Source organism: Capricornis sumatraensis, chromosome 8 (assembly GCF_032405125.1).
Source record: "Capricornis sumatraensis isolate serow.1 chromosome 8, serow.2, whole genome shotgun sequence".
Lineage (NCBI taxonomy): Eukaryota > Metazoa > Chordata > Mammalia > Artiodactyla > Bovidae > Capricornis > Capricornis sumatraensis.
The window spans coordinates 89,003,069-89,015,636 of NC_091076.1; the positions used below are offsets into that span (position 1 = coordinate 89,003,069).

General features: G+C 33.9%; 1 protein-coding gene across 3 annotated transcripts in view; it reads right to left on the bottom strand.

Moving 5' to 3' along the window:
• Positions 1-12,568, bottom strand: part of NPEPPS (aminopeptidase puromycin sensitive) — a 124,188-nt gene that overhangs the window by 14,517 nt on the left and 97,103 nt on the right. For all 3 annotated transcript variants that reach the window (XM_068979220.1, XM_068979221.1, XM_068979219.1), the window contains 8 exons: positions 12,090-12,204; positions 9,716-9,880; positions 8,771-8,875; positions 8,305-8,365; positions 6,942-7,051; positions 4,400-4,463; positions 2,525-2,664; positions 549-683 (listed from right to left, as the gene is read on the bottom strand). In XM_068979220.1, the coding sequence (XP_068835321.1) occupies positions 549-683; positions 2,525-2,664; positions 4,400-4,463; positions 6,942-7,051; positions 8,305-8,365; positions 8,771-8,875; positions 9,716-9,880; positions 12,090-12,204 (895 nt within the window). The remainder of the gene's footprint in view (positions 1-548; positions 684-2,524; positions 2,665-4,399; positions 4,464-6,941; positions 7,052-8,304; positions 8,366-8,770; positions 8,876-9,715; positions 9,881-12,089; positions 12,205-12,568) is intronic.

The window sequence follows — 12,568 nt, forward strand, 5'->3', positions numbered from 1 at the left end:
AATCTGACAATTTTATCACAAAGACATCTAGAAATTATCTAACCTATGTTTTGGAGTTATAAAGATAATACTACTAAGTGCTCCTTTAAATTTTTTCTTGAACAAACCTAAATATAAAACATCATTTTAGAATGATAATGGGCTATAATTTGAATAATAATGGAATGTTTAAAAAATTCTAGAGTCTCCCAGCAAAGTACAACCACTATTTTAGAAAAATATAAATCACTCTGAATTATTAAAAAAAAAATCATCAATAGAGAAATCTCTTCAAGGTTCATATCTATATCTATTGAAAAGAATTTATGCCTTACAAATGATCGTTTATGTACAGTTGCAAAAAGCTGGCTTAAGAAAGTGAGATTTGTTTCTGGAAAATTCTATAGGTTCAATCTTGCATATCAATTAATAATTAGTCATTTTCTTTAGTCCCAAAGGCATGCACCTCTCAGGAAGAACTATATTCTTCTAATTATGTTCTAGTCAGCCATTCCAGGAAAAACAAAACCATTTAATCAACAAAATCCATCATACTATTTAAGGCTCACCAAGGAGAAGAGATCATTCTGTAATCCAAGTCGATCCACTGGGGGCAGAGAAAGGTCGCGAATACCTGGTAATAAACTTTCCAGCATGGCTGAGCTGTATTGGGTCCGGTAAAACCCAACTGTTCCCAGGTTTAACTGAAAAGACATCCAACAGGTATTATTAAACAGTTGCATTTATTTTTTAAATCAGTTTTTTGTAGATATGAAAAGAGCTTTAGCTTTAGTACACCTGGATGAAAAACAATGAAGCTCATTTATGTTAACAGACAGGGAATAAAATGAAACAACACATAAAGATAGTAATCACTTATCAAAGATAAAAACAGAAGCAATACAAAACAGAAACTTGACATAAGTGGGAGGCTAAGTGAGTGACAGTGGAAAGAACATGGCTGAAATGGAGGAAATAATCTGGCTAAGTTTCTAATTTCAGTGGATAGTTTTCAGTTTATAGAAAATATTTACTATATATAAAAACTCTTGGATAATAAAAGTCTCCAAGGAAGACTAAACCTTTACATTGATCTGCTGAACCCAGAGTCTCGACAGAATAGCAACTGCCAGGACCTAGATTTTAAAGAATTACATGGACTTAAAAGGCAGCTTCATATGATTTTTGGAGTGAGGTAATCACTGACTATCACTATTTTCTATGCTCAGTCAGTAAAGAGTCTGCTTGCAATTCAGGAGATTGCCTGAGATGCAGGAGACCAGGGTTTGATCCCTGGGTCAGGAAGATCCCCTGCAGGAAGAAATCACAACCCACCCCAGTACCCCTGCCTGGGAAATTCCACAGTAGCAAGAGTCAGACACAACTTAGTGACCAAAGTATTATTTACCAATACTCAAAAATATTTTTTATAATATTTATATACAAAATATTTTAATGATAAAATGACAATATAAGATATATGTATTTTACTATTTATATATTTAAAAATCACTTCACATTTCTAATATAGTAACTGTTTTTATCTTTTACTATAGGAAGAATATCTTTATTTACCTAATTATAACCATACTGTACTTTTTTCTTATAAGAAAAACTTCATACTGCTACATATGCTCCAGGTTATAATTCCAAATGGCAATATATAGTAGTCCACTGAGAATATTTTAAAATATATTTAAAACAGAGTGAGAAACAGTTCTGCAAGCATGAAAGTCTGAGACAATACATGATTCTATTGCATGTGAGCATGTTTAGTCACTTCAGTCATGTCCAACTCTTTTTGACTCAATGGACAAGAGTCCGCCAGGCTCCTCCGTCCATGAGATTCTCCAGGCAAGCACACTGGAGTGGACTGCCATGCCCTCCTCCAGGGGACCTTCCCAACCCAGGGAACTGAACCTGTGTCTCCTGCATCTCTTGCATTACAGGTGGACTGTTTACTCACTGAGCCACCTAGGAAGCCCATAATTCCTATCAGGAATCTTTAACTGGGAGAAAAGTTTGTAGCAGATATTTTCATTATGAAAGGTAGAGTACAGAATGATGAAAAATAATATTTACTGTTATTTTTGTGAAACGCCTTTAGAACACCAGCTCAAAGGAACTTCCCATTTCAGTGACACAAACTGATTATTATGTCTGATCCCACCTGATTATAGTTGTACACACAGGATGACAACATATCACTGAAGTTAACATGTCACTACAATGACAGGGCAGTTTGAAGTTGCAAGACTGCAAATGTTTTGGTTAATGTGACTTTATACAGAGACTACTCTTTTTTTCCTCTTTAATCCTATCCCTTTGTAATTGCTTATTAACCACTCCCTTACCTGACATAAAGGCAAATATCTAGACAACACTAAATTTCACATAAGAAAGTTTAGAAATGTCTTTTTCTTTGCAAGTCCTAGACCAAAATGAATCAGTAGAATTTAGAGCCAGCCATAAAATGCATATAGGAAATGAAAGAAATAAATCAATTTAGTTAAGATAAAAATGTCTATGGCCTTTCTGGACTCACCTTCACCCACTGGTCTGGTTTGACATCTTTTAAAACTATATTCATCTCTGGCTTGTCCATCAGAATCTTCATTTTGGCATGGCTGGAATCTTCACTAGTAGAGATTGTGATAGGAACCATCCACTGGGGACAGTCTTCTCCTTAAGCAAGAGAATAACAAACAGAAAACCTGAAAATAATTTTTCACTGGAAGAAATGGAAAGTAAGGTAGAGAGAGAGGACTGGTGTCCCATGTATGGGCTTGAATCTGTTAAGCCAACAGCTCCTTCTTAATGATGCATGAACTCTTCTAGGTAACCTGAATAATAATGAAGAAAGAATTTACTAACAAAATCACAACAGCCTATAAAAAAAGAGAACAGAATCTGTATTTGTGTAGAATCACAAATACAATGATTTTGTTGTTTTTCCCTTTTCAGAGCAATATCACACTTAGTCTGCTTAGTCGTGTCCAACTCTTTGTGACCCTACAGACTGTAGCAATAGAGATAATGATTTTAATGATAAAAGACATGTCGAGTGGGTTAAGTCTCTCACGCAGCACTTAAACAAATTCTAAAGTGCAGTCCTTAATAGGTACATATACTGCTAAGACACTGTGATAGGATACACCTTGGGAGCCGTTAAGAGTCCCTCACTGAGGAGTCATAGCTATAAGCCAAAGGTTTTGTAAGACAAATACATATACTGTCTCAAGTATTAGCAAAATAGATTTTGCATTAAGATGCCAAACAAAAGAAAGTCATTGCCCAGTACATTAATGGAACTATCTTAATCACTTAAATAGCTTTATGCTATCAGGCTAAACCACAGATGAAAATTCTCTCCTGACACTAGGATAATTCAGGTTTTAATACAGCCTACAGTGCTCACAGAGCATCAGAAAAACTGCAAAACCTATCAGTCATACAGTGCAGACTGCTGGTACATGTGGAAAATAGCATCTGTGACATTATTTAGATAATAAACCTGTGGTCGGGCTTGTCAGACACATTTATTAAGAGAGTGATTCTCAATGCTGGGAAAGCTAAGAGTTGAAGGCTGTACCACTTAACCTTGGTAGAGTGCATCATCATTTGGTGGGGTGAACATGAAAAGGCACTGGTGGTTCTGATATACCTCTCTCCCTGTTGAGAACTATTTTAAAGGAAGTGAGAAAGGTGCAGAAAAACACGTCATAATTTTTCAATTTATCTTTAATTCCCTGGGTACAAGAGTCTAATGTCATGTAGAAATATTTGAAAAAGCACAGTTGAGTGGTAGTTAAGAGTATAAACTTATATAATGCAACTATTTCATTTGAATTCCTACTCTTTAACTCATTAAATAGGTGATCCTGGACAATTTAACTTATCTAGCTATGCCTCAGCTCCCTCATTTGTAAAACAGAAATAATATGAACCACTTAGTAGGGTTGCTAAGAGTATGAAATAAGGATCAGCTATAGTGCTTATTAGCACAATGACTGGTACAAAATAAATCTAAATAATCATTGGGCTTTATCTGCTTAGTTACTTACTATGACCAAGATTTTTTTTTTAAAAAGTCACTGTGTATACACAAGTATACCAAATGTACTTAGTACACAAGTGCATAAGACTTAGTACAAAATTGCATACCAAGTTTTCTTTCAGGGATTCAGGCTAGGGACATCACTTCTTGATGTTCATATCCTTATTCATTCATTATAGCCTCCAGTAACACAGAGAGATGTAGAATACTACAAATACCCCATGAACCTCCTTTTCCTACCATTTCCTTATTTCTATTTAATTCTATTATTTTTACATGGATAATTATTTATTATTAGTTTAAACACTACTGGTATAGTATCCAAATTCACTGATTAGCTCCCATGTATAGCCATTTGCTTACCACCATATGGTCCACTGGCACAGAACTTCTTTTGGGACAACCTCAGTAATCTGTCATCTTCTACCTAAAGAAGTAAAACAAAACAAAGCCTGTAGGAGCATTAACACTTTTTTTTCTTAGAGGAGACATTTCTGTGACAAAGCAGAGGTGAAACCAGAACAGCCAAATGGCTCCTGAATACACAAAATGCTATGGTGATAAACATGATGAAACTACAGAATGGAAGAAAACTCACCATTTCTCATTAAGGCCTCAAAATAACAATACTCTAAAAATAAAAGGCCAGGTACTGTGTAATACTGCCCATGAGAACAGAGATGTATCCAGATAAGAACTTCAAAATTTCAAAAGGGATACACAGTTAACTTATGAAGGAGGGTTATATGTTTAGTCTTTTCCATTTCCAAAAAGTGGCAACATTAAATTAGCATGTGGATTCAATATTCAAAATCATTTAGAATGGATACATGTATATGGATGGCTGAGTCCCTTCAGCTCTTCACCTGAAACTACCACAACATTGTTAACTGGCTTTACCCCAACACAAAATAAAGTTTCAAGTTTGAGTGAAAAAAAAGAATGACAAACATGAAAGCAGAACATAACCTATTTCAAAGGATAAGCTTTGCAATGAAACAATAAACTCAGGAGGAGAGACTGTAATAAACTAAAAAAACAGAAGCAATAAAAGCAAGTACATTAAAAAAAATACTTCAACAATACTCAGTCTTTTGTTTAGTTATTGTTTGTTACTATACTCTAGAACATTTTAAATAACACAAGCTATAACAGATTTAAGATCACCTAAACCAAACGTAAAATTGGGTCAATGACCTTTATAAAGGGATCAACTGACTATAAGAGATAGAACTGAAAACTTAAAAATCTGAGTGGGGAAGCAATGGCCACTTCAGTGCCATAAAGAAACTACTAATGAACTTTTTAAATTTAGGGACTGTAAGGTGAGAGACAGATCATAATCAAGATGCTATGTTGCAGAGCTCTCCTATTTGTAAAAGAACTGAGTCATAGGCATGCATTTTATTGTAATGTAAAAAGGAGGATGAATTTGGCTATGCTTGTAGACCAAAAAAGTGCAAAAAAAATAAGATCTTGAAAGTAGCTTGATGTTTTAAGTTCCTTGAGTCTCAATAACATTGGGAGGAAGTGAGGTATTAGTATCCTCTCTTCTGATAAATTATTATGCTCTTAAAAGTATACTCTACTTGAAAAAATTATGGCCTTAGTTTGCTTTATTATAATCATTAAATATTTTAATAGTTTTGAGGTACTGACAGTTTTTGAGGGATAGAAATTCCCAGAAGTAAAAGCAACAATCATCTTTGTATATTATTCTTTAAACAGGTAAAATGAAAACCATCTGTCAATCTGTGTAGAGTGTCAATGTCAAGTTTGATCAAGTCATCTCCTATAACAGACTAGTCCATCCAAAGTGGAGAAAGAAGACTAGAAACAGAAAGGTCACAATGGCAGCTCACTAAAGTTTTAGATATCTTTTCCCACCAAGTAGGATTAATTGTGTTACCTAAATTGCCTTTTCACATGCTTACAGCCAATATGAGAGGTCCTCCAATGTGTTTACTTTATTATAAAATACAGTCATATTTAAGGTTAAGATGTGTCTCTGAAAGGTTAACTTGCAAGCACTTGGGTGCATTCTGAGAGTAGAAGGGCTGATTTAAATGTCATCTAGATTCTTAAATTAGAGAAAAGCAAATTTACTAACAAACTGCCACAATGAGAAGGCTTTGTAAAATATTAGCTTTAGGGACAACGCAGAACCACAAGGACAAAAACATACCAAAAAAGAGCTATGAATCTTCCTCCCTAAATGAACGGAATTAATTCTCTATGCAGCTCATAAAACCATGGCAAAGAAATTTAAGAGAAAGATTTCACAATTTCATACAATTAAACCAAGTTAAGACAAACTTTCTGATGTGTAATCTTCAATCCTTCTGGAGGACAACTCATTTTGAACTACACCTGTCTGAATTCAGATAACAGTTCAACTAATATGAATGTAATTCTAATCAAAATCACATCATACTGCCATCCAACATTAAAAACTAATTTTGAAGAAGGGTATTATAAACGGGTGTTGAATTTTATCAAATCTTTTTTATGCATCTAGTAATGCATATGGTTCTTCTAATTTGATTCTGTTAATGCAGTAATTATGAGTCAATACCTTGCTTAATTTGTTTAATATTAAACCAACTTTGCATTCTTAGAATAAATCTCCTTTGGTGATTTTAGAATTATATCAACAATGTTACAGTGTTTTCCTCGAGGACAGTAAGGGCAGACAATATTTTGTTTTCTACTCTACCCATGTATAATTTTAAAGATGTGGGGCAAACTTTTGGGTATACAGATAATAAATCACTGAGAAAGGAGTATAAGGGCTGGTTTAAATCTTACCTAGAATACTTAAAGTACAGAAAAGCAAATTTGTAACACCGATTGAATTTCATTTAATATAATATCAGACAAATTGAAGAACTTTGTATAAGTTTACCTGTTCTGCTTCTACATAAATGAGAGGGAATCCCATTTGTTTGGTCCAGGTATTCATCACAGCTGCTATAGGTTTACCACTAGCATTTTCTAAACTTTCCCAGAGATCCTCTAGAAGATAAATACAAACAATGAAAATCTAAAAATTTAATTTTTATTTTTGTAAACAAAGCAGAAATTTTATATAACTCGAAACTGCATCATTGACCAATTTTGTGTTTTTTTCAGGTTCAGGAAACAAACAGTGGACTAAATTAATGTTACCCTTGCCTTGCCATTAAGTGAACTATATCACAGTTTGTTCCAATTTATTAAAAAATTACAAATTATAAACAAAAGACAAACAGGTGAGTTCAAACAAGAAATAGGAACAAACAAATGGAAACATATTCAAGAATACTACAAGATGATCATTCACAAAATTAAAACCATTATACCCATTCAACTAACAGAAGTTAAAAAATATTCAATGCTGTTGAGGCCGAAGTCAAGTCCATATGGTCAAACAACTCTGGTGGCTGAATAACCAAAACAACCATACAGTGTAGCATAACTATAACAGAAGAATGAACAGGGGAAAAAGTCCTTAAAAACAAATCCAAAGAATAAAGGTTTCACAAGACATAATTTTTGTTCTGAATCTTGAAGAGGAGTTGCTCATTAGACAGGGGAGAAAGGAACATTCCAAATATACGGACTATATGTACAAAAAGGAAAGTACAAGGGAATTCCCTGGCAGTCCAGTGGTTAGGACTCTGCACTTTCACTTCTGTGAGCCTGGGTTTGATCCCTGATCGGCGATCTATTAAATTCCTGGTTGGGGATTCTATTAAACATTAATGACATTACACAAATCTTCTTGCTTTTTAAACTATTTTTGTTCATTAAGGAACTCAGTTTCATAATCAATCAATCAATGACCTTTATTCTTCCTTTTGACTCTAATATCTAATAAATCATAGACTATCATAAAATTTTAAGAATTTCCTTCAGTGAAAATCTGCAGTTCCACAAGTTCAACTCCTACAAATGGTTAATCTGCAGCTATTTTAATGTCCAATGGTCAATTAAGGGCAACAAAACCCACAAATCACCAAAAATGAACAAGCTCTGGTAAAGTAAACAGAACTTTTCAGATTCTTTAGCAAAACACTGAACTGTGGAAAGCAGACTACTGGAGGCTGACCAAAAGGATAATAGGTTCTGATTCATACTGATCTATGATGTACTATATCTTCAAAAAAGTCGACTTTATTTCCTATCCGTCACATAGAAAATCGAGTATTCAGAAAAAAATAAAATATCATACTCTGGATAATGTGCCGACATTCTCTCCATTTCTATCTCAAGTTATTAAAAATTACCTGTGGCAGCATTCTTTTGTTGGAACTTGGTTAAATACATGTTCATTCCTTTCTTAAAGTCCTGAGAAAACACAATTTTTAAAATCCAGGAGAGTCAGAACTCAGAATTATAGTATATTTTGACTACAGAGTACTCAAAAACTGATTTACTCAAAGTTAATTGAGTATTAGATTTACTAAAACACAGTAATGTCTATTGCCTTTCATTTAAGAATGTATACACTTTGCCTTCTACTTTAAGTTTTATACCAGACTTCCACCAACCCCCAAAGTATATTTGCAACATCATTCAAGAGACTAAAACAGTCAACATAAAAAGAAATAAAGATAAGCTAGAGTAATATTCTTATAGATTCTAGAAAAATTACTTAGGAACTTAACCTAAATAAAATCAAACTTTTCTTTTTCATGTAAAACTCTGGGAGATCACCATTAAAGAATTTAGCTGGTTAATTTATTTTTTTACCTTATCTCCAATGTAGTCATGTAGCATTCGGATGACAGATGCACCTTTGCTGTATGATATTGCATCAAATATCTCATCAACTTCAGAAGGATGGCCCACACTGACCTGGCAGACAGTGTGATTCAAGGTTATAACAGGAGCAGACAAACTGTAATACTGAATTACATAAAGAGCTTTCTAGGAAAACTCTTCTAACCCATAAGATACTTTTTACCTTTAGGTGACTCATACTGTATAATTGTTTAAAAGGGCATAATAACTAATACTAATAAAACAGAATACATAACACGATCCCCATCATCTCTTTAGGACCTGGGTTCCAGTCTTGACACTGCTTTCCTGGGAGGCAACTCACTGTGGATCTCTTTGGAGACAGGGAGGTGAAGGTCAGGAAGGGAGAGATGAAAAACATTTGACTTCTTGCACTTATTGTAATGGCTAACAGTTACATAGGACCCAGGTTAAATATGTCAAAGTAGACTGTAAGTCTAGCTCTTTGGAGGCAAAACTTATACATATAAACTAGCCAAAATAGGACAGATTAAGTCAAAATAATTAAACTATATATAAAGCAATGACAACAACAAAAGAGTATGTTTAGAATTTTCTTTGAAACAACAGAATCATAATATTACCCAACAAGTATGGTTACCCCATTACTAATCAATAAAAATCGATTCAGTGAATGTTTATGGATATAGAAAACTTGCTTCTACAAAGATATAGATGTTTAAAATGAAACAGAACTAGAACTTTGTAGAATTTCAAGGGGATTTCCTTTGTAGCTCACTCGATAAAGAATCTGCCTGCAGTTTCAAAATGGAAATATAAACTACAAAAGTAAGTGACATCACTCATGCAATTTTCTTCTCAAAGAAAAATTTAAAAACTACATATTTCATGGAAAGTGAAAGGAAAGGCCAATGACTGAAAATTACGTCTCACTTCAATGGGATGGCTGTTATCTAAGGCGTCAAGCTCCTGAGCTCGTGTATAATCAGCAGAAACAAACTGAGTCCAGATATCATACTCTGGGAAGCAGTGGTCTACGCACAGATACTCAATCCATGATGCAAAGCCTTCATTTAACCAAAGATGAGTCCACCATTCCTAAAAACAGAAGATGGAAATATGTAAAGAAAAGAAGATGCTGGTCACTCCACTAATATAAAACACTCTTATGTCCCTTCCATTATACTCTAAAACTCTTAATGAGCTAAAATTCAATTCAAAACATTTAGTAAATAATTCACATCTATGAACAAAAGAATTGCCAAGAATGGCAACTGGTGACACTGGCATTATCACCACTGCTAAGTAACTTTTTGGTACTAAAGGTAGAAAAGGAGGAAGAAGGGGGATGAAAAACACCCTCAGGATGGAAAATGGGAAGAGAGTGCATAAATGTGTGCAAGAGCTACACTGTCATATAAAATTTAGTTTAATAAACAACTCTCTTTAAGAAACCAGAAAGTTATTAGGACCAGGCAAGGAAAACTGGGAACTATCTCCATAATGACAGGGAAAAAAATCATTGCTGAGTGACAAGTTAAACTTTCTAGATAAACAGAAAAGTAGTATTGCTTATACAAGAATTACATGAAATTAACAAAATGTCATAGCAGTAAGTTTAAATTAAATACAACTGGTATTTAAACATTTATAGAATATAAAATTCTCATCTGTTAATAATAAGAATTAATAGTGGAGTGGACAAAGAATATAATGGGTCACAGACAAAATCAATTTTTTAAAATAGAAATAAACTTTCTAGAAAGAGATTTCAATCTAATTTTCATTAAAGTTGATTAAATCTCATAAAAAAAAAGCAATACTATATGAATTCAAGATAAAGGATAAATGCAATGGTGAAAAACAAAAGGGTATTTTAAAATTCTGAAAAGATCAAATGTTTTCAATATAGTGATAAATGGCTATCTGTCTACATGCTTTGTGTACTTATTGAACTAACAGACTCCACTGGGATAAGCTGGTACAAAGCTAGTAATTTTCTAAGTCTCTCTAAACCCCTATATTTAAGTTAATGAAAAAACTGACATCCAATAACCAGAAGTTACTCAAATACAACAAAAAGGTGTTTAAAGGCAACATGAGAATGCACACATTTCCCCCACTAAAATTTATTACTGGAAGTTTAAAAATAAAATCTCCTCAACACAGCAAAAAAAAAAAAAAATTGTTTGGAAGCAACAAACTTGCCGTGTTGGGAGAAAAGAGCATTTCTGACATGTGTGAACACAGGAAGTAGCATACTTAATTTCATGTAAAAGTAGATTTCAAACAACCTTTTTTTCCTTTTAACCCCTAAGCGAAATTTTAAACAACCAAAGCAAAAAGGACAGGATTTACTTTCAAGGGCTGACTTTCTTTAGGAACTCTTTCAGACACATTGCTGTTTTGGTTGCTAAGACATGTCCAACTCTTTCTGTGACCCCATGAACAGCAGCACGCCAGGCTTCCCTGTCCTGCACTATCTCCTGGAGTTTGCTCAAACTCAGACATTTAAGAGTTGCTAAATGTTTTTCTTTCTTGCCTATTTCTGTGACATGTGGTCTCAACTAACATCCAAGTTGGGCTCTGCTCTTTGGCAGCCTAAAATGCCATCAGGGAATTTGGCTGGCTCCACAATCTCCAGTTCTTTCTTTGCAGAGGTACTTCTAGTTCACTTATTAAAAGCTGTGCTTCCAAGCTCTAACACAGTTGGTTGCTATAGATAGTATTCATTTAGAGTAAAAGGGAAAGGTCAAGACTAGAGGACAGAGATCATTCACTACAGACATTACAATAAACAAGGACTTCAGTAGGAGAGCTGGAAATTTTAATATACTTCAGTTATTCTGTAGTTTCTTTGCCTTCATTTCTATCAAATATCAACTTAAAATTTTAGGCAATGAAGAAAATGACCCTTAAAAACATTTCAACCTTATTAAAGATAGTTTGCTATTCATCAGGTTACTTTACAGCTAGTGACATATGACACAAAAAACTTCAGTTAGTCTGAATCTCACTGCATGGAAATTGTCTATCTAAGTGGAATCTCTTCCTTTCACCCAAATTAATATCATGACTTGCTCCATTTGCAGGCAGTATTTAGAACAGTTTAGGTAGTATTTTCTGTTGAATAAAGATTACCTGTATGTTCTTAATTAACATGGATATCCTGATAAAAACTTTTCAAAATAAAGTTTTTCTATCAACTTTTTTGGTACAATGTGCCAGCCAAACCTGAAATACTATTTAGCCAACATAAGGTGTAGCAGGAAAAAAATATATTTGAGCACTTAAAAATATTAAATACCATAGTAACAAGATTTCCAAACCATTGATGGGCGAGTTCATGTCCCACAACCAGAGCAACCCACTGGCGTGATGAAGAACAGGAGTTTTTTGGATCAATAAGCAATGCAGTCTCCCTGTGTTTAAAAAAAAAATTTTTTTTTTAAATAAAAGTATTTCAATAAAAGCAGGCATGCAGAAGTGGGGGAGGGCGATTCAAACAGTAAATAAGATGGTCAAGTTAGGCTTTAAAGATGTCAAGAAAACATTTCCTTGGAGTACACAGGATAGAAAAAGTTCTGGGAAGATTAAAGACTACTCCAATTGAATTCACACAAGAGAAGATCAAAGATGTGACGCAAGTTTAATTCTCAGTTTGTTTATAGGATAGCTGCCTGAAATTTTAGAAAAACTGTCTAAAGGATTAGGGATTACTGTGCTAGACAGAAAGAGAAGACAGTTCTTCCATTAAAAGCAGAGAAGTGGCAAGCTGAAGGAAGA